The sequence below is a fragment of the Tenrec ecaudatus genome, chromosome 9, assembly GCF_050624435.1.
Source record: "Tenrec ecaudatus isolate mTenEca1 chromosome 9, mTenEca1.hap1, whole genome shotgun sequence".
Classification (NCBI taxonomy): domain Eukaryota; kingdom Metazoa; phylum Chordata; class Mammalia; order Afrosoricida; family Tenrecidae; genus Tenrec; species Tenrec ecaudatus.
This window is the reverse complement of record NC_134538.1, coordinates 46444622-46463561: the sequence shown is the minus strand read 5'-3', so window position 1 is coordinate 46463561 and position 18940 is coordinate 46444622. Positions and strand designations below refer to the sequence as shown.

The 18940-nt window shown below is 58.9% G+C and overlaps 2 protein-coding genes across 3 annotated transcripts in view; one reads left to right on the top strand and one right to left on the bottom strand.

The window, feature by feature from the left end:
• The window catches only part of IDH2 (isocitrate dehydrogenase (NADP(+)) 2), a 29198-nt gene extending 25219 nt beyond the window's left edge, over positions 1-3979 (top strand). Inside the window, exons 8-11 of the mRNA XM_075557988.1 lie at positions 2294-2406; positions 2538-2635; positions 2729-2821; positions 3590-3979. Of these exons, the coding sequence (XP_075414103.1) occupies positions 2294-2406; positions 2538-2635; positions 2729-2821; positions 3590-3677 (392 nt within the window). The 3' untranslated portion in view covers positions 3678-3979. The remainder of the gene's footprint in view (positions 1-2293; positions 2407-2537; positions 2636-2728; positions 2822-3589) is intronic.
• A 1152-nt stretch (positions 3980-5131) lies between these two features.
• Positions 5132-18940, bottom strand: part of ZNF710 (zinc finger protein 710) — an 86741-nt gene continuing 72932 nt past the window's right edge. Inside the window, exons 2-5 of one of the 2 annotated variants that reach the window (XM_075557987.1) lie at positions 16580-18065; positions 13352-13543; positions 12816-12990; positions 5132-7511 (exon numbers count right to left, since the gene is read on the bottom strand). In XM_075557987.1, the coding sequence (XP_075414102.1) occupies positions 7360-7511; positions 12816-12990; positions 13352-13543; positions 16580-18037 (1977 nt within the window). In that variant the 5' untranslated portion in view covers positions 18038-18065 and the 3' untranslated portion in view covers positions 5132-7359. Of the gene's footprint in view, positions 7512-12434; positions 12991-13351; positions 13544-16579; positions 18066-18940 lie in introns of those variants that run through there. The other variant, XM_075557986.1, reaches the window with a different exon arrangement.

The following is an 18940-nucleotide window of genomic DNA, read 5'->3' as shown; positions in this document are numbered from 1 at the left end:
ATATCGCAGGAGAATCCTGGCCCAGCCAAGTGGACATAAAAACCACCACCATATCTCATACTTTTTCCCAGACATGTTTGATCAAATCCCACCCTCAGCCCCAATGTAGAGTCCATGAGAGCAAGAGCTGGTAGTTGGTCTGTAAAACGTGTTCAATCAATATTGGTTGAATCACTGAATGAGTGAAGGCCCTTTTCCTTGCACTGCCCCTGCCAAAGAAGAGAAAAGACACATCTCTGTCCTGGTGAATCATCCCTACCTACCCCGGTGCCCCAAAGGGCTCCTGGTGGGCTGTGGGCAGCAGGACAGCCTGTGGGGAGGTGAGGAGTGCAGCCGGATGCCAAGGGCCAGCACGTGGTTGGACTTGCTGCAGAGTGTTGGGACGTACATGCCGGCCAGGCTCAGAGGAGAGACTTAGCAGTGGGCGTCCGAAACAACCCTCTAGAAGGCCCGCCCGCCCTGATGAAAAACCGAGAGAGCCAGCTGTCCAGAGAGGAAGCCCGGCCTCCTCCACTGGCCACTGGCAGGTGTGACAGTGAAGACCAGACTCCGTGTTTGCGGCAGGATGCCCTCCCCGCCGCAGCCTACACCAGAGGACAGCATGGACCTGCTGGGCTGCGCTTGGACCCAGGGCTGGGGCCAGAACCCTCCATGCAGGGTGACCAGGGGTCCTGCAGCCACCTCGACCTGCCCAGCTGACTCTTGGTGCACCCCCCCAGGCTGTGCCCAAGGGGGCCACGGACTGCCTGCCTGGTAGGCCACGCTGCTGCCCATTCTCAGCCTAAGTCACCCTCCTCAGCATGCTAGATCACCGGCCATAGCTGACAGCTGCTGATGTATTCAACCCTGTCCTGATGGCAGCTGGCTGCTCCATCAGTCAGAGACCTGCTCCCACCAGGATCTCGTTGGACCCCCAAGGCCACGAAGCTGGCTGCAGCCCAATACCCTCAGTGCCCTGCCCTTGTCCTCTGGCAAGGACATCCTGGGTGGGAGGGAGCACCCATCAGAACGGCCTTCTGCAAGGATGGACAACTGGGCCAGGACTTCGGTGTCCACACTTGCTCCCAAGCCTGCTGCAGACACCCCCGCCTCCCACACCCACCTCCTCTTCTGGAAGTCAGCCGGCAGCCCCGCCTGACCCCTTTACAAGCCAGACCAAGCCACACAACTTGGACTCCTTTGTCGACCTTGGAGATCTTGCCTCAGGTTCACCCAATGGCTTCATGCCTAAGACGCCTCTGCTGCCCAAGAGGGCCACTGGCTCTTGGCAGATGAGCTGATACTCCTTTTCCCCTGACCGCTGCCTCGGACCAGGCACCTCCTGTCCCCCACAGACCAAGCTGCTTCCCAGGAAGCCTTAATGGGGCCATGAGGCAGCGTGCCTGTCAGCCAGCTTCCCTCAAGAGCCCCGTGTGCTGAAAGTGACTGAGGACCTGCTGCCCAGTAGTTTTCCCCTCTGAGTGTGACCAGAAATGACCAGAGCCCACCGCTGAGCTGAGGAAGCAGGAGACACAGAGCCCCTCAAACGGGAGCGCCTGGACTGGATGGAAGGCAGTGAGTGCAGGTCCACGCTGTTGTCCACACTGCACACAGCCCTCCGGAGCACGGGAGCCTGTGGATGCCCATGGCCATGGCCCACCTGGTGATGCTCTGCCCTTGGAGAAGCCTCACCTTCGGGCCCTGCTGCAAGGTCACGGGCAGCCCTCACAGCAAGACGCCAAAGATATCCATGGGCTCAGCAATGACTGCTCTTCCAGCACTCAGCAGCTGGGGGGAGGCATTGTGGCTTTCTGGTGCCCACCAGCCCCAACCCTCCAGGAGGGACCCCTCTGGTCTCTGATTGTGAGCAAGTGCCATCCCTGGAGGGACGAGAAGGAAGCGCCATGCCAGAACTATCTTTAACGTGGCCGAGGCGGCGGTATCGCTGTGAACTGGCTGATGGCTGTTCTTTCTGCTTCTCTTGGTCGCACGGGGCCAGGCTGGGTGGGCTGACCTGCAGGTTGGATAGTGCTCAGGATAAGGGGGGGGGGGGGGGGGTCAGTGAGGACCTTGGACCCTGGAAGTTACAAGTTTTAGGGTGCCTAGAGGTGGGGACAGTCACCTGAAAGTGCCCCCTTTCCCTGTACTGGGTGCTGAAGACCCACAACAAGGGTGGACAAGCCTGAAATTGCCTTTGCTCCTCTGTTACAGTGAGCGTGTGGGGTTGAGAAGTCACATCACCTGGGGGTGAGCAGGTAGTGCGCCCCCTGGTGGTCTGGCAGGAGCCCGGCACTGAGTTGTCTCTGCCTGACAGGCTTCGGCTCCCTGGGCCTGATGACCTCTGTGCTGGTCTGCCCGGATGGAAAGACCATTGAGGCAGAGGCTGCTCATGGGACGGTCACCCGCCACTACCGGGAACACCAAAAGGTGAGTGGAGCCCGAAGCCCATGGGTGCCGAGGGTCTGAAGGGTCTGGCAGCTGTGTCCACTGGCCCCCTCACTAGCCAGGCCCCTGGGGGTGGGTGGGGGAACTCGATCTCCTGCAATTGCTGCTCTTAGGGCCGGCCTACCAGTACCAACCCCATCGCTAGCATCTTTGCCTGGACCCGTGGCCTGGAGCACCGGGGCAAGCTGGATGGGAGCCAGGACCTCATCAGGTGAGTGTAGAGGGAGGGGGCGAGCAGGCCCCAGGCAGGCAGGTGGGCGGGACTCTGCACAGCCCCGCCCTCACGCTGGCCCATCCCCTGCAGATTTGCCCAGACCCTGGAGAAGGTGTGCGTCCAGACCGTGGAGAGTGGAGCCATGACCAAGGACTTGGCGGGCTGCATTCATGGCCTCAGCAAGTGCGTGGCCCGGCTGGGCCGGGGGTGGTGCTGGTCGGCTGGGGCCTTGGGCAGGGTGGGAAGGGGCCAGAGGACCCTCTCTCTAAGCCAGCATAGTGCTTGGACAGGTAAACATCCCTGAGGAGGACTCGGGCCCCACCTTCTCAGACAAGGGCCCTTAGCTTTGTCCTCTTGCTGCCATTGGCTGCTCCCAAGTCTTTCCCTCGGTGAGCTTGGACCGCTTGTCCAGTGACCTGGGAAAGACAGGCCTCGCCGCAGATCTGGGGTGGTGCCAATGGTCAGTGCCCTCGTCTGCTAACCGAAAGCTTGGAGGTTCAAGTCCACTCAGGGGGCCCTCAGAAGAAAGGCCTAGTGGTCCATTTCTGCCCGCCAGCCCCTGGCATCCTTGGGGTGGTGCTGTGGGTGAGGCGCAGGGCTGCTAACTGAAGGTGGCTGCTCTGAAGAGAGGCTGGCAGCTCTGGTTAGAGACTTACAGTCTCTGAAACCCAGACCTGGGCTGCTTCCGGTTGGTGGGTCTGAAACCCCCGTGGGGCACTGTTCTAGTCTATACACGGGCACCATGAGCCAGAGGTTAGCTCCCAGGCTCCTGGCGAGTGTGCTGTGGCCTGCTGACGTAGTGGTGGGTGACAGGTAGCCCATGCCCGTGGCCTGTCACTGGGTGTGCCCCATCCCTTGGGGTAGGAGGCTGCCGCCCAGATGGCCACACGCGGGGTCTGCTCTCGACGCCCTGGCCGACCGCACACTGACACGACGGTGTTCTCTCGGCAGTGTGAAGCTGAACGAGCACTTCCTGAACACCACGGACTTCCTGGACACCATCAAGACGAACCTGGACAGAGCTCTGGGCAAGCAGTAGGGGGAGCGCTGCCCCGGCCACTGCGGTGGACACGATGGAGCCACACGGGCAGGGCCACTGGGCCGCAGTGGAGGGTGAGCCCCGCAGCTCCTCTCCGGGGAGCCTGCCCAGGAGGCCTTTGTAGGGGACATTTTTTATAAGTGAGATATTTTTTAAAAGCCTCCCCGTGTTTCTCCTCATGGAGACGTGAGGCAGGCGTGTCGTGTTTTACCTCAGCCAGTCAGTCTGTCCCACATACTGTAACTTCCACTGCCCGTGGAACACGTGGTGCCGAGTTAGTACTAAATGCTCTTCTCAAACTGTCTGCCGTGTGTGTCCCTGCGGGGAAGGAGGCCGCGAGCAAAGGCCCTGCAGGAGCTGACAAGAGTCCAAAGGGGACAGACTAGCGTGCCCCTGGCTGCCCAGCCTGCTCCTGGGCCCCTGTCCAGTTAAGGGGACCACTGCTGCGGCGAGGGGGCAGGCAGCAGTGACCCGTGTTGCCCAGGAAGCGGCCAGCGGAGCCATCTTCTCTCTCTGGGGCACGGTCACTTCCCTACAGGTCCCGGTTATTACGTTTTCTTTGCTTGACCTTCGGCAAGTCTCCCAAGCCGGTATCTGCCCCTTTCTCTGTACTGAAAGCTTCTCCCCACTATGGCTGCTCGGGGGGCGGGCGGGAAAGAAAGGGGTGGTGGTGATAGCTGAGAGTCCCGTGCAGGTAGGGGGTTGGGGTGGGGCTGTGTCCTGCAGTCCAGGCCTGTGGCTCCCAAACTTGGTTTTCATTTTCCCCGTTCTGAGGCAAAACTCGGGAATACGGTTGCAGTGTTCCGGAGCCCAGCGCATAGTGCCTTGAAAGGGCTGTGCTTCGCGGGGGTCGTAGTGAAAGGTCCTGGGCTAAGAGTTGTGTATGTTTGCCTTATGAAGTATCTGGACGACAACCCAAGTCCATCCCCCAAATTTGGGGTGGGTGGGGCGGGGGCAGGTGTTCTGTTGGTGAGACCCCTGGGTAGCTTCAGCAGAGCTAATCCCTCGCCCTCATCCATACTCAAAGCCCCCTTCCTGTTGGCGGTTAATTTCATTAACCCCCAGGTTTGAGGCAGGAAAGGGCTGGCTCTGGAGGGCCCCCCATCCAGGGAGGGAGCTCCTGGCTTCTTGCCCTTCCTTCCAGCTTGTCAGCAGCAACCGGATGGCAGCACCCCAGATTTCACCCGAGCATGTGCACTGGCATCTGTCCCAGCGCCTGTGGGTGGGGAAGACGACTCTTCTCTGGGTGTGCTGGGGATTCGGGGGCCTCAGCCCATGCCGCCATCTCTGGGGCTTGGAGCAGGAGGCCCTGGCCTGGCGGGTGCCCGGGCCAGAGCAGAGTCTGTGTTCCCTCCGGCCCCTAGAGAGAGGTGCCTCACTGTGGGTTCCTTCCGGGAGCCTGTGCACAGCCTGTTCCCCAAGGGCTGTGGAAAAAGCATGGCAGTCACCTCACTAAAGAATATTCATTTATTTATAATTATTGCTAAGTAAACTTCTCTTTTAAACAGGAACATGAAACACAGTAGGGCTTTGCACAAGTGGGATTTCTAAACGGTTGGTTTGTATACACGTCAAAATAAGTTAGAGTGGGATTTGTCCAGGGGTCTCCCAAGTCACCCAAGAGGCGGCGCGCCTCTTTGGAAAAAGTTGGGGAGGGGCAGGGACAGGAGCCTTGCCAAGACTAGACACCCCCCGCCCCCCTTGCAAATCGTTGTGCTGTTGCCTTCTCTTAGCTCTGCCTAGGTCCAAGGCACAGGGCAGGGGGCAGGCATTCAAGTATAGAACCTCACAGAGGGCCAGGGTTGATGGCAGGACAGGGCAAGGAGAGCAGAGGTCCCACTCCGGAGGCCAGACCTTTGCCCTTCCGTTTCCAAGACCAAGGCCATGGCGCTGGCAGGAGGGAGGAGCAGGAGGTACAGGGTGCTTTTTGGTACCAGGGGATAAAGACATTGTGGGAAGAGGTAGTTTGCAGGGGGTGATGCCTTCTGCTCAGCAGGAGAAAATTGTCTTCTACAGTGACAGGGAGTGGGGAGGGGAGTCACTGCCACCTGAGGATCGTCGTGTGGGCACCAGGGAGGCCGGTGGCCACAGGGTCTGGGGAGCCCCCCACCCTTTCCCATGCTGCTCAGCATGTGTTCCAGCAGAGAAGGGGCCACCTGGGACCTGGCATGCCCCTTCACTTATGGGTACAGCCTGGGGGTGGCTGCTTCTCAAATGGGTTCCCCCAGCTGTCTCCCTTCTCCTGGTTTCTGGGGTGAACCTGGAGGCATCCATCCTCTGTGCCTTGGGGGGAGGCCCTGCCTGCCCTCCCACCCCACAGAAGCCTTAGGAGGTGCCTTGTGTGAGAGGGTCTTGGTGCCCTAGAGTTCCTGAATGTGCTATTTCCTGCTCTGGGAGGCCCCATCTGCTGCTCCAGGGCAGAAGCTGCAACCCCCCGCCCCCCCAGAACAGAAGGGAGGAGGAGCCGGGAGGTGAGCTGCAGGGGTGGAGGGCCTCCAGCTGCCTCTTCCCGTTGGCAGCCAGGGGGGGTACACTCAGCAGGCACAGCACAACACAGCACAGCAGAGAGCTTGGGGTTGGGAAAAGAAAATGCATCCCCATCAGGAAAGATAATGGGCAGCAGAGTTGGAAAGAAAAAAAAAAACCAATAAGTTAACTTCATCAAAATTCCCCCATTTGCTCAGAAAAAATTTTTTTTTTCTTCTTTGATATGGTCTTCGTTTTCCTTTTGACATCTGTTCCTTCCAAGGAGCCTGTTGGCTATCTCCGTCCTCAAAATGGAGACTTGCTAGTCAGTACTGTTGCCTCCCCCTCCCCCCACCGCACCCCACAGGTGGTCCCTGGCCTTCCCTCCCCTCTTGTTCTGCCCGACACCCTCACTTCAGGGGCCTCCATCAGTCTGTCTGCTCTGGTCATGCCAGAGGTCCCCATGTGCTGCCCCAGCTCAGCACCCAGACAGATCAAACCTGCTGAACTCGACTTTAGGGACCCTGTTGGAAAAGCACTTTCACACAGCGTGGGCAGGCACAGGCCTCTGGGGGCTAATTGGCGTGGATGTTGCCGGTAGGGGTACGACACCCCACTGTTCTGCAGGCAAGGGCACCTGGAGGTAGAAGGCAGGTTGTCCTGCCTGGCTGTCAGGGGCAAGGTGGGGAAAAGGATTCCCAGGCGGGGCCTTTCACAGCACAAGGGTGGAGGGGGCTTGGGGTCAGTGCTGGCCAATACAGGCCAGACATCCCTAGAGGCAGGAATTGGCCGTAAAGACAAACAAGGCATGGCTCAAGTGACTTATGCTCCAGTGTCAGTGGGGCCAGGACCCCCAAAGAGCCAGCACTGGCTGCTGGGCCTGAGAGAGGAGACCCCCAAAGAGGCTGTGTGTCCTTGTGATCCCTCACAACGTGTCCCCATCAGTGTTCCCCTCCCATACCCAGCAGGACCCAAGGGCCCAGCCTGGCCTCCCTGTTCTCCCTCCCTTTCCTGGGGGCCTTGGGCTGGGCCTGCTTCACAGGGAGGCCACTAGTAGTTTCCATTTGGTCTCAAAGTACCTAGTGGTGCAAACAACTTGGGGTGGGGTAGGAATGGGGGCACAGGGCAGTGGGGTGAGCTTGTTGCTCAGCGGCAGGTGTGTTGTGCAGTGTGCCTGGCTGCCCCCCACCCCCACCCCACAGGGGCAGCCCACGCGCTATAGCACGTTGTAGTAGGCAGGGTCGCTGAGGACGCTGGCCTCGGTGCTGCTGTCCACGCCTGCGTAGGCGTAGGCGTTCTCCTCGAAGTCCTCCATCTGCTGGCTGTCAAGCAACGAGGGGTCAGTGCCCGTCAGCTCCATCATGGGGTCTGCGAAGAGAGCAGGGCACAGTTAAGCCTGTGTGCTCCTCCCTGGGGCAGCCCGCCACCCCTGCCTCGGGAAGCTGGAGATCGTTTTGAGGACAAGGCTTCCCAGCCACGGCTTCCAGAGGGTTCTCTGCGTCCTTCCATGTTTTCCAACCCAGGAGCCATCTCAGATGGGTCCACCAGGACCCACCGCTGAAGCCGCTGTGTATATGTGGGGTGGGACCCTCACAGGAGTCCAGCAAGCTTGGCTTTAAAGTCCTCTTCGGATGATGCCCCTTGGCGCCTCCTAAGTCACTTGGGAGCTGCTGCTAGTGGCCACCGACTGATGCACAGCAACTCCACGCCCAAAGGGAACCACATGCTACCCGGCCCCCGCGCCACTCCCAGGGCCAGAGATCAGACAGGGTGCTATACGATGCAGTTTTCCTTGGCTGACAGTCTGAGTTAGATCGCCAGGCTTCTCTTCCTAGTCCTGGCAGCGTGGCTGAAACCAGTTCAGCATCAGAGCTGCCCACCAGCCTCTGCTGACAGATGGGGGGTGGGGGAGGGGCAGCACGGAGGTGCCCTGGCCAGGAACTGAACCCAGGTCTTCAGCGTGGACGGTGAGAATTTGCCACTGGACCACCACTTCCACCCCTCCACCCGTCACTGTGGTCCTTCAGTCTCCTGGGTGATTGCTTGTCGCCCAGACCCCGTGTGAGCACTTAGGGGTGCCGCAGCTGCAGCTTTTCAGAAGCAGGTGGTCAGCCAGTCTTCCAAGGCCCCTCTGAGTGGCTCGGCCCACCACCTAAGGACCACCCAGGGACTCCCCCAATGGCGCCAAGCCCTCATCAGGCAGTTAGTCTCAGACACCCTTGTCTGTGAGAGCCTGTGGCACCACGCTCCTTCGCCTTCTCCGTGGGCACTCACTGCATGCACCCACCGACCGGGTCCGCGCTCCAGAGCGGCTGCACTTCCCCTGTGCTGCCCTGCCTCCAAACACTGGAGGCCAGGGGGCTCCCCGCTCCTGCCCGCCTCTCGAAGAACAACCCAGAACCTCAGGTGAGTTACCAAAGGTGTCCGAGGCAAACATGCGCTCGTGAGTGATGGAAGCGAAACCCTGCTGGAAGCAGTTACTGCTGTGGGGTGGGGGGTGGGGGTCATGGTTTGTGCCTGACTCAGTCCTCACCTACAGGCTGCCTGTTTGAACCCACGACACCAGGGAAGAAAGGGCTGGGCGACCTGCTTCTGGACAGACTTCAACCACCCCCTACCCCCAGTCCATTCTGACTCATAGCGACCCTACAGGACAGGGTGGAGCTGCTCTGGTGGGTTTCCAAGACTGTAACATTATAGGAGTAGAAATTTTTCCCAAGGAGCAGCTGGTGGTTTTGAACTGCTGACTTTGCGGTTAGCGGCCCAACACGGAGGCCCGGCTGCCTTCCAGTGAATTACGGGGGAGGGACCAGTGCACGGGCAGGGAATCTGGGAGCCGGGCTTGACAGGTGCGCTGAGGAGGAGATGGGATGTGTTTTGGGGAGGACGTAGACCTCAGCCGGGCTGGTCCCTGGCACGTCTAAGGCAGGGTTTTTAAACCTCAGCACTCCTGTCATTTGGTCTGGGCGTCTGTGGCGGGCTGCCTCCTGCATTGCAGTATGATTCGCAGCATCCCTAGTGCCTCTACCCCCTGCCCAACTGACCTGTCTGCTGAGGGTGGGCAGGCAAAGCCATCGAGTACCAGGGACCCCAGGGGAATCCCCCACCTCTGGGCAGCCAGTGGTTCAGGATGGGCTCATGAGCAGGTGGGCTCCCCGTCCCCCACTGAATGTACAGGAAGAGGCGCAGTGTGCTGACCCAGCCCTTTTGTGACCATGAGGAAAACCACACCCGCCCAGCTCTGCCGCCATCTGGAGTGGCCGAGCAGCCAGCTCGGAGGATGGCCTGCGTGTCAGGCCGCTTCTCCACTTTCCTGATTGCTGAAGCCGGTGTGAAGGAAGTGTCTGTGCTTGTGTCCAAAGCCTCGGGGCACCCTCTCAAGCCTTGCTGCCACGCCCTCATACTGGACCACTCACTAGAAAAAGGTGCTCAGGAAAGCGCCCAGAGTAAAGTCCTACCTGCGGTTCCGCCCCGTCCCCGACCCCACGCACACGTGTGAACTCTACTGGCCCCACCCAGCCGACCACCGACCACAGGGACGACCGTCCCATCCGTTGACCCACCTCTCCAGTGACAGCCTCGCTTACTCAGACTCCTGCCATCAAGTTGGTTCCCACTCAGCGACCCCGGCGGCTTAGTGGGTACATGGGTAAGCTGCAAACCACAGGTCAGCAGTTCAAAACCACCAGCCATTTGGAGTGAGATAGACCTTAGACCAGGCTTCTTCCTACCCCCACAAAGAGTTACAGCCATGGAACACCCCCCTCCCACCTACCCCCGTGGCAGTTCTGCTCTGTTCCAACCCACCCACGACACCAGGCTGCCCTGAGTCGGATGGCTGACTAGGTGGTTCTTTGGAGAACACATGCTGCCTTCCTCCTGGATAAATGGCAAGGTTGGGCTTCGCAGGTGCTGGGTGAGAGGCAGGCCGGCCCAAGCCAGAGCCATTCCAGGGCCAGCCTGTCCCTCCCCTCACCTGGGAGAAAGCACTCGGCCGCAGACTTCTTGAGGAGAGGTCACTCCTCCGGAGTCCCGGTGGCATCTTGATTACATGTTGAGCTGAGGGCCTCTGGGGAGAAAGGGCTTTCTGTACCCCTAAAACATTAGACAGTCTCTAACTCAGAAACCCGCAGGGCAGTTCTACCCTGTCTTGTCCTCTAGAGCCACGTGGAGTCAGAGATGACTCCAGGGTAGGGAGGTGGCTGTGGAGTCCTAACAGGACTGGTTCCTAGCTTCACACGTCCTGCCTGGTGGTTCCCTTGCACCGCTCTCCAAGAACAAAATGATGACGGTGCTTGTCATTGTTCGTGGGGGAGCTCGTACCTTAGAATCTTTCTCCCACCACCCCACCCCCTGCCCCTCCTTCCTCCCAGGAAAGCAAGGTAATGGAGGGGCAGTCTTTGGATGGCTTTAGTTATTTCCAACAGGACATGTTCTGCTCCTAGCCCTCCTGGTGGGGCAGGTGCAAGGCAGGTCCTCTCCGAGAAAGACGCTCGGACTCTGCTCTACACCAGAACCGCAGAAAGAGCTGCCAGAGTCCCTGCGATTGGGGTCAATGGTTAAGCCTTCGGCCCCTAACCTAACGGTGGTGGTTTGAGTCTGTGCCCCAGCACCAGGGAGAACCGGGCTGGTGACTTGACTTTAGGAAAAGCAGCCATTGGAAACGATGGAGTTCAGTTCTACGTTGGCACCCACGGGGTCGCCATGGAGTTGATGGCAAGCGTAACATCTCCCCGCCCTGCAGATCAGCAGCAATGGACTCTAGGCATTTTCCAGGGCCCAGGTGATGCTCACGTGGCAGCCGAGTTTGAGAGCCAGTCTTGAAAGCTGGATGGAGGGACCTCTAAGTGAGGGTACGGAGCCTGCAGCATCAGCATCACGCTTGCTCTTGGGTCCCACCGACTATTTCAGGAACCCCGTGGTGTGGGCCCCTACGTAACACTCAAGGCAGAGACCCACCGTGGTCTAGTTCAGGCCTCCCGCGCTTCACTGTGGACAGAGACCCCCCAGGGTCCTATTTTGAAGCAGGGCGGAGCGTCTACATGGCTACAAGACCCTAGGTCATTCCAGTGAGGTCAGACGTCCTACCTATGTTTCGAGGAGCACAAAGTGAAAGAGGGCACTTATATGCAGCCAGCTGTGTTTCATTCTCCCAGACCAGGGGCACCTTTAATTCCCGCCCCCCAAAAAGCCCAAACCCACTGCCATGGAGTTGATGCCCCACAGGACAGGGGAGAACAGCCCGCGATTGTAACTCCTTCGGGAGTATGCAGCCCCATCTTTCTCCCGAGCACCTTTAATAGACAAATGCAAAACAGAAGAGTGCACCCACTTTTTTCAGAACACCTAGACCAGGCGTCCTCAAACTATGGCCACGGGCCACATGCGGCCCGCCGGGTGGTTTTGCCCCGTTTGTTTTTTTACTTCAAAATAAGGTATGTGTAGTGTGCATAGGAATTTGTTCATAGTTTTTTTTCCAACTACAGTCCGGCCCCCCAACGGGTCTGAGGGACAGTGAACTGGCCCCCTGTTTAAAAAGTTTGAGGACCCCTGGCCTAGACCATTCATCACCAGGCAACTGCTCCAAGATCAAAGTTGGGGTGACTGCATGGCTTCCCTAGCAGTGGAACCCATACATCAAGTGGACTTGATTTCAGGGCATGCTCCTGGCCAGGTGGCTCAGATGGGACACCAGAAAGTCAAGTGGTCCCCTGAGTACACAAGGAGCCGTCTGAGAGGCAGACAGTGACCCTCCTTGATGGGCCTACTCTTCACTATGACAAACAGCCCCAGGGTGGTTGCCCATCTGACAAGATAAGCGCGGGCTGGCTTGTATCTACTTGCTAATTTGTAGCAGACATGCTTTTTGCCAGATGCCCGTTTATTCATCACAGGTTAGAAACTGTTTACTAGAGATTGGGAAACAGGCTCAGGTAAGCCTGTGCTTACCTGGCTTGTTGGATAATCCAACACGCAAGAGCTCTGTGACCCCCCACCCCCCCGCCCCACCAACTGCTGATGTGTAGGGTTCTTTCTGAAAACTTCTCCCAGACCTTCATGGCAGCACCCCGGCTCTCCTAACTGACGGTTTACTCTTCGGTAGGCACTGGGCATCTGACGCGCTCTGCCTTGGCTGCTGGAGAGAAGCTCAAGAGCGCATCTTTGGCGTCCACGGTGCTCTTGGTGTGGCGGCCTCATCTGATTCTCTACTTTTGCGGCTACCAGTCCCCCTTTCCACTCCCACCCCACCCCCCGCCACTTCTCAATGCTCTCTTGAATCCTAGTGAGATGGCATGTCGACTACTTCCTGTGTGTTGAATCGGGCATGAAGGAACTAAGTGCCCTGAGCTTTAAGTTCGGTATCTGTCAAAGGAGGACAACCGAGCCCACTCTTGGTGAGGAGCACAGGAGTTAATAAAGGCCTGGCACACAGTTAGCACTCAATAACTGTTAGTGATTCTTTTTATTATTGTTAGGGGAGCCCACGTACGTCTTTTGAAGAATACATAAATAGCCCGTCGCTATCAGCACAATGGCTCTCCAGGACCCCCCCTCTCCAGATCTGCGCCGTGCCCCTCGTAAGCCTCCCCACTTCCCCAGCTGGACAGGAGGCTCCTGAGTGCACCGTGAGGGGACCGCTCCTGCCCCGGCTGCCACGTGTGGCCCACCCACCTTGGCTGTCCAGGCCGATGTCCATGACGCCATGCTTGACCTTCATGTGCCGGCTCAGGTTGCCCTTGAGGTTAAACTTGCTAGAGCAGTAGGGGCATTTGAAGGGCTTGCTGCCCGCGTGCAGGTGCATGTGGCCCAGCAGGTTGTACATGCGATTGAAGGACTTCCCACATACCTGGAACACACCGAACAGGTTTCATTACCCCATGGGAGCCAGCCCCACCCCCTGGGCTCTCGGTCCACCCCTACCCCCACCAAGGCTGGATGGGAATCCCACTTACTATGCAGAGTGCTAACTTTGAGCGAAACAAGGCGCTCCTAATGCCACTGTTCCCATGGGCCTGCCCTGGAGTTAGCAGAACCCAGGACCCCCAGTCTTCCCCAGCATTCAAGAAGCACAGTTTCAGCAGCTTCCAGGATTTGAACCCCAACCTCATCCACGCCAATTCCCAGGGCCCACACAACATATCACCCACCCAGGGTCCCCTTACCCCACACTGGCCAGGCCACTTCCCCCGGGGGCCTGCCCACTGCACCTTGCATTTGAATGGCTTGACGGGCGAGTGTACAATCATGTGGGTCTTGAGGGTCTGCTTCTGCACGAAGGTCTTGAAACAGATGTGGCATTGGTAGGGCCGCACACTGGTGTGGATCAGCATGTGCCGCTTCATGTTGGCCTGCAGCGTGAACTCCCGGCCGCAGACTTCACACTTGAACTCCTTCACGCCCTGCGGAGGTAGGGCCAGTGGTCAGGGCCACAGGAAGTGACCCTCCAGGGGGTTGTATCAGGGCTGCAGTGCTGGCATAGCTCTCTGGGTCACGGGGTGGGGGGAGGGGCAGGCATTTCTGAACCAGTAGGACTGATCTAAAGCCAACGGGAGGGCCAGTGGTGCCCAGGGTAGGATACTGTCATGATGGCCACTGGGCCATGTGTCAAAATCAACAGGGCTGTAGCATGGAGTGAAGCCTAAATCACACTGTGGCCTCTACTTAGCCATGACTTAGTGCTGACTCCTCAGTTGTGTGGCACGTACCACGCTCATGTAACAAGCTAGCGGGGGTCGCTGCATGTGGGGATGAGATGGGAACTCTGTACTTGATACCATTTTTCATGTAAACCCAAACCGGCTCCAAAAAATGCCAGTTGCCGCCGCTCCTGGCTCCCAGCGGCCCTGTGCACACGGAGCATGACTGCTCGGAAGGCGTTTCACCCCAGGCCAGCCTTTCGGTTAATAGTTGAAAGACAAAGGGAGAAAATGTTGGGGCAGCAGGGCTGCTTGCTCCTCTCCACCTCAGGCAGAACCACAAACACTCAGGGCTGGGTGGCGTTTTAAGAGTTTTCAAGTCCTGAGAGCCTGCCCACTGATGCCACCCTGGGAGCATTCTGTCCGCTTTCCTGGTGACTGCAGCTTCCAGCCCTGTTCCCTGGAAATCCTCATGTGGTGAGTGGGGGGCCCAGGATGGGGCCCAGGGCTTTGTTTCCTCCCCAGCAGGTTCCCTCGCGGGGTCTTAATGAGCGCAGTAGTTGGGGAACTTAAGTTCCAAACGACACAGACCAGGGGTGCAAACCCTGTGTGGACAGTCCACAGCTGTCCCCTCGTTCCAAACCCTCCCTCGGCAGAGGGCGCTGTGCACACTGGGCCCACATCACTGCCATCTGAGGATGGAAGCCGGGCCTGTTCCCTCTCTGCTGAGTAAGGACTGAGCAGAGACCCGGAGGGACAGGCATGCGTCTGCTGTGGTCATAGCTCTTGGTCGGTACAGAGTTTGAACAGTCCCTCAGCCCGTCTCTCTCTCACACTGGACAGGGATTCCTCCGGGTCAGTGGCTGTGCCCAGGATCACCGAGGCCCACTCGATACACGGCACCCGGGGGTCGTTTACTCGAGTACAAATTTAGGTTGACGAGAGGGGATGCCTTCATTTTCATCAGCCTTTGCTCTCTGCATTTTCTTTATTGTATTACTTGTCTCGTTATCACTTTGAACGCGAGTGGAGAAAGATGGCAAGCACACAGTACCCAGGCTATAACCCTGCACGCTTGCAGACATCAATAATCACTCAGAAAGGCTGACTGTGGAGCCCAGATTCAGTTCCGAATCCCTCTTACTAGTATGCTCTAGGCTGGAGGAGACACAGATAAGCAAACTTACAAATCGCCCTTGGCTCTACATCCCCAGGGGTGGGGAAAGCTGGAGTCCTGGCCTGGCAGGCTGTTGCTTCTCCACTTACTCGAGTGTCCACCGTGAGACAGAAGGGCCTACGTTTGACCTGGACTCTCACTAGGGCCACGCTGAGAGCACTCAGGGAACCCTTAGACACGTGCAGCCGTGGAGAAGTAACCTGGCTGCAACTGGGGGGCGGGGGGAAAGGACCTCGAGGCTGCCAAGTGCCAGCATGAGAGCCAGCTGTAAATGGCTCTTGGATTGCAGGAAAGTGTGGAATTCTGTGCTGCATGGCTCCCCTTTTGATAGGGTTCTTCTATAGACTCTTCGGTGCTTCTCACGCTCGTGTGATCAGTTCCAAACGCTCCACCAAGAACCTATGAAACAACTTGCTGCTAGCCCGTGTCCTCTTTCAGCCTCACAGCACAACTGATGGTCCCTTCCGTATCACCCTCATGCCAGGTGCCTGGGCAAGAGGCCTCTTTAGGAGGTGATGCAGGCTGGAGGCCGGGTGGCTAGTGGCATGAGGGGAGGGCGTGGCACACAGGACAGACTGGGCCGAGGGGTACTGGCTGGCACAGGAATACGGTGGATCAGAGCCTCGCCGCTCAGTGTCCTGTCTTCACAAACCTCTCCATCTCGTCCCGCCACGTCCGGGGACCACGAGCGCCTTTACTGGACAGAGGCTTTTTTCCTGACATCTATGACCGTCAGAAATGAGACAGGAACCGCCCCGCCCACTTCTGAAGCACCCTTGTAAGCGAAGCCTTTTGCCAAAGAGTTGGCTGTGAAGTCCTGGGTTTCCAGATGCTTCTGCCAGGAGGAATAGCCAAGGGGACCCTCTCGCCCTCTGACCATCTTGCCCAGAGCCCTCTGGTCTCAGTTCTCCCAGCTCCAAACGAAGGAGGGCAAGCTGCTTCAAACTCACTCACTCGCTCGGTCGCTGATTCCAACTCACAGCGTCCCTACAGGACCAGGGGGACCTGCCCCTCAGGGCACCCAAGACAGTCAGTGAGGCATCCTCAAACTACGGCCTGAGGGCCACATGTGGCCCACCAAGGACTTTTATCGGCCTGCCGGGTGGTTTTTGTTCCGTTTGCATAGGAATTTGTTCATAGATTTTTTAAAACTATAGGCCGGCCCTCCAACAGGTCTGAGGGACAGTGAACCGGCCCCGTTTAAAAAGTTTGAGAACCCATGCAGTAACTCATCACGGATTCCAAAGCCTCCTCTCTTCCTCTCACGGAGCGGCTTATTGTTTTGAACCACCAACCTTGTGGTTGGCAGGCCGAGGCGTCATCTACCACACCACCGGGGCTCTTTTTGAGTGGCTCTAGTGATGCTCCACGCGTGTTCCTTAGGCCCTTCAGGGATTCTTTAAACACTGGATTTCAGCAAGGGGGTGCTGGTGAATGAACAAGGCTTCGCTATGGTAAGGAGCAATTTCAAGGACCGTTTTCTTTGCTGTGCAAACACCTGTCCGAATGGATATCGTCCAAGTATAAGAAAAGGGAGTGTCCGTCCCTGCTGTGAAACAGCCCCCCCTCCAGGCCCTCCCCGCGCCCTGTCCTGAGGCGGCTCCCGCTCCGCAGGGCCTTACCTTGTGGGTGAGCGAGTGCTGCTTGAGGTGGTGGATCTGGCTGAACTCCATGCCGCACTCGGTACACACGAAGGGCCGCACGTTCTGGTGCTTGAGCATGTGGTTCTGCAGCTGGCTGCGGTAGTGGAAGGACTTGTCGCACTCCAGGCACTGGTAGAGGGTGGGGCCCTGGTGGGAGGCCAGGTGGCGCTTGAGCTGGGTCAGGGTGGAGAAGTCCAGGCCGCACTCGACGCAGACGTGGCAGCGGCCGCTCTCGTGCTTCACCTCGTGGGCCTTGAGCTCGCTGGGGTAGGCGAAGCCGCGGCCGCAGAAGTGGCAGCTGTAGGGCTTGACCTCCGAGTGCAGCAGCATGTGGCGCTTGAGGTGGCTGGTCTGCGTGAAGGCCTTGTGGCACACCTGGCACTTGTGGGGCCGTGTGCCCTGGTGCGTCAGCAGGTGCGTCTGCAGGTGGCTGGGCTGCTTGAAGAGCTTGCTGCAGTGCGGGCACGAGTGCGGCTTGATGCCATTGTGGCCCAGGATGTGCGTCACCAGGTTGTACTTGGACGTGTACGACTTCTCGCACATGCGGCACTGCCAGCGCTTCTGCCGGTCGCCCGCCTCCACCAGGTAGGAGTCGTCGATCTGCACGTTGATGTCCAGGCGGTCCAGCTGCGCCTTCTTGTGGCGCTCCACCGTTGAGCCCGCCGTGTCCGTCTCGAGCTCGGCCGCCTCCTGCCACACGAAGCCCTGCTCCGGCTTCACGGGCTCCGGGGACTCCATGGTGGGCGCCTCGGGGTCGCTCAGGGGTGGCGGTTTGAAGCCACACTCAGCAGGCATAGGTTCTGCCCCGGGCAGCACCATGCTGGGTTCTGGGTAGCTATCCCGGGTCGGGCCAGGGAAGTGAGGGTCATAGGGGGCCACCTCCAGCTCGGGCCGCAGGGTCCGGGGCAGGTGCCGGAGTGTCCGGGGTTTGCGGCTGAAGGCGCTGAGGTCAATCATCTTGACGGCGCTGCTTTGCACCAGGGCCTCGCCGCCGCCGGCAGCCACCTGTGCAGGGGTCTCTGGGGGGCCCGCCTCCTTGTCATCTCCAGGCACGGACACCTCGTACACCTCCTGCTCCTCTTCCTCCTCCTCTACCTTCTCAAACTTGACCTTGGGCACCAGGCGCACGGGTGGCCGCGTCTTCCGCCGGGTGTGCTTCTCAAAGGCGGCCTCCACCTCCAGCACCTCCTCCTCCTCCGTCGGCCCCTCCAGGGCCTGCCCGTTGCAGGCCAGTTGGTAGACATCGGTGCCTTGCGGCCCGGGGTCCCCCAGGGCTGGCCCGGACAGCTCGGGGCCCAGGTCCGGGTAGAAGGCATCGGCGCTTATCGTGGCTCCAAAAAGCTCATTTTCCGAGACCAGCCCCAGCACGGCAGCCTGAGCCAAGGACAGCACCACCACGGCGTCCGTCTGTGTCCCTGAGTCCATGAAGCCCTCCATCCCGCGGCGGCCGGCTAGGAGGACATCACTGTGGGAGGAAGAAGGCGCCATCAGTATGGTTGGCTTGGCCGGCGGTGGGAGCGCATGGGCCCATCGGCCGTCTACCCCTGCTTGTGGTTACAGGGAGCTGCTCGGGGAAGTCCTGCCCTTGCCAGCCTCAGTCCCCACCACCCAGTCCTGAATGCTGGGAAGGCGGACTTCCACAGTGGTTCTCAAGACCTCTCTAGGTTCCTCGAAAAATCCTCTCCTAGTCGTAAAACTCATCCACTCCAACCCTGCGCATCACCCCGACACATCCTGCAGCCCCTCATCTGCTCCCCGGTCATCTCTGCAGAGGCGGGGTCAGTGGTGGTCCTTTTGGAAAAATACTGGTGTGTGTGTGGGGGGGGGGGAGGGGTAGGCATTTCAACACACAACAAACAACATCAGGAAACAAATCCAGCCATGAGACAGAGCTCAGCTATTGGCCACCCTGTACCTGCCCCACCTGCGAGCCAGTAGCGATCCCAGCAGGCCCGTGTTCTCGAGTCGTGGACAGCTCCCATCTGAATATCCAAAGCCACACCGTCAGTGAATTCACCTTTTGTGAATTGGCACACTGAGGTCCTCGCGAGAATGATCTGATTGGAAAGGAGGGCCTTTGCAGGGACCACCGTCTGAGAGGAGGGCTGACACAGACACCCACAGCCTCTCACCGAGCATGACCCTAACCAGCCGCTGTTCACTGTCTCCCACGGTGGCAGCCTCACTGGCGTGGGCAGAACTGTTCCCATGCTCGGGGGCTGTTGACCAGGATTTTCTTCCGATGCGCCCTCTGGGACATGGGCCCCTCACCTTCCGGTGAGCACAGGTGTGTCTGAAGGCACTCATCCAGGTTCAAACCTGGCTCTTCGCTTTCTGTGG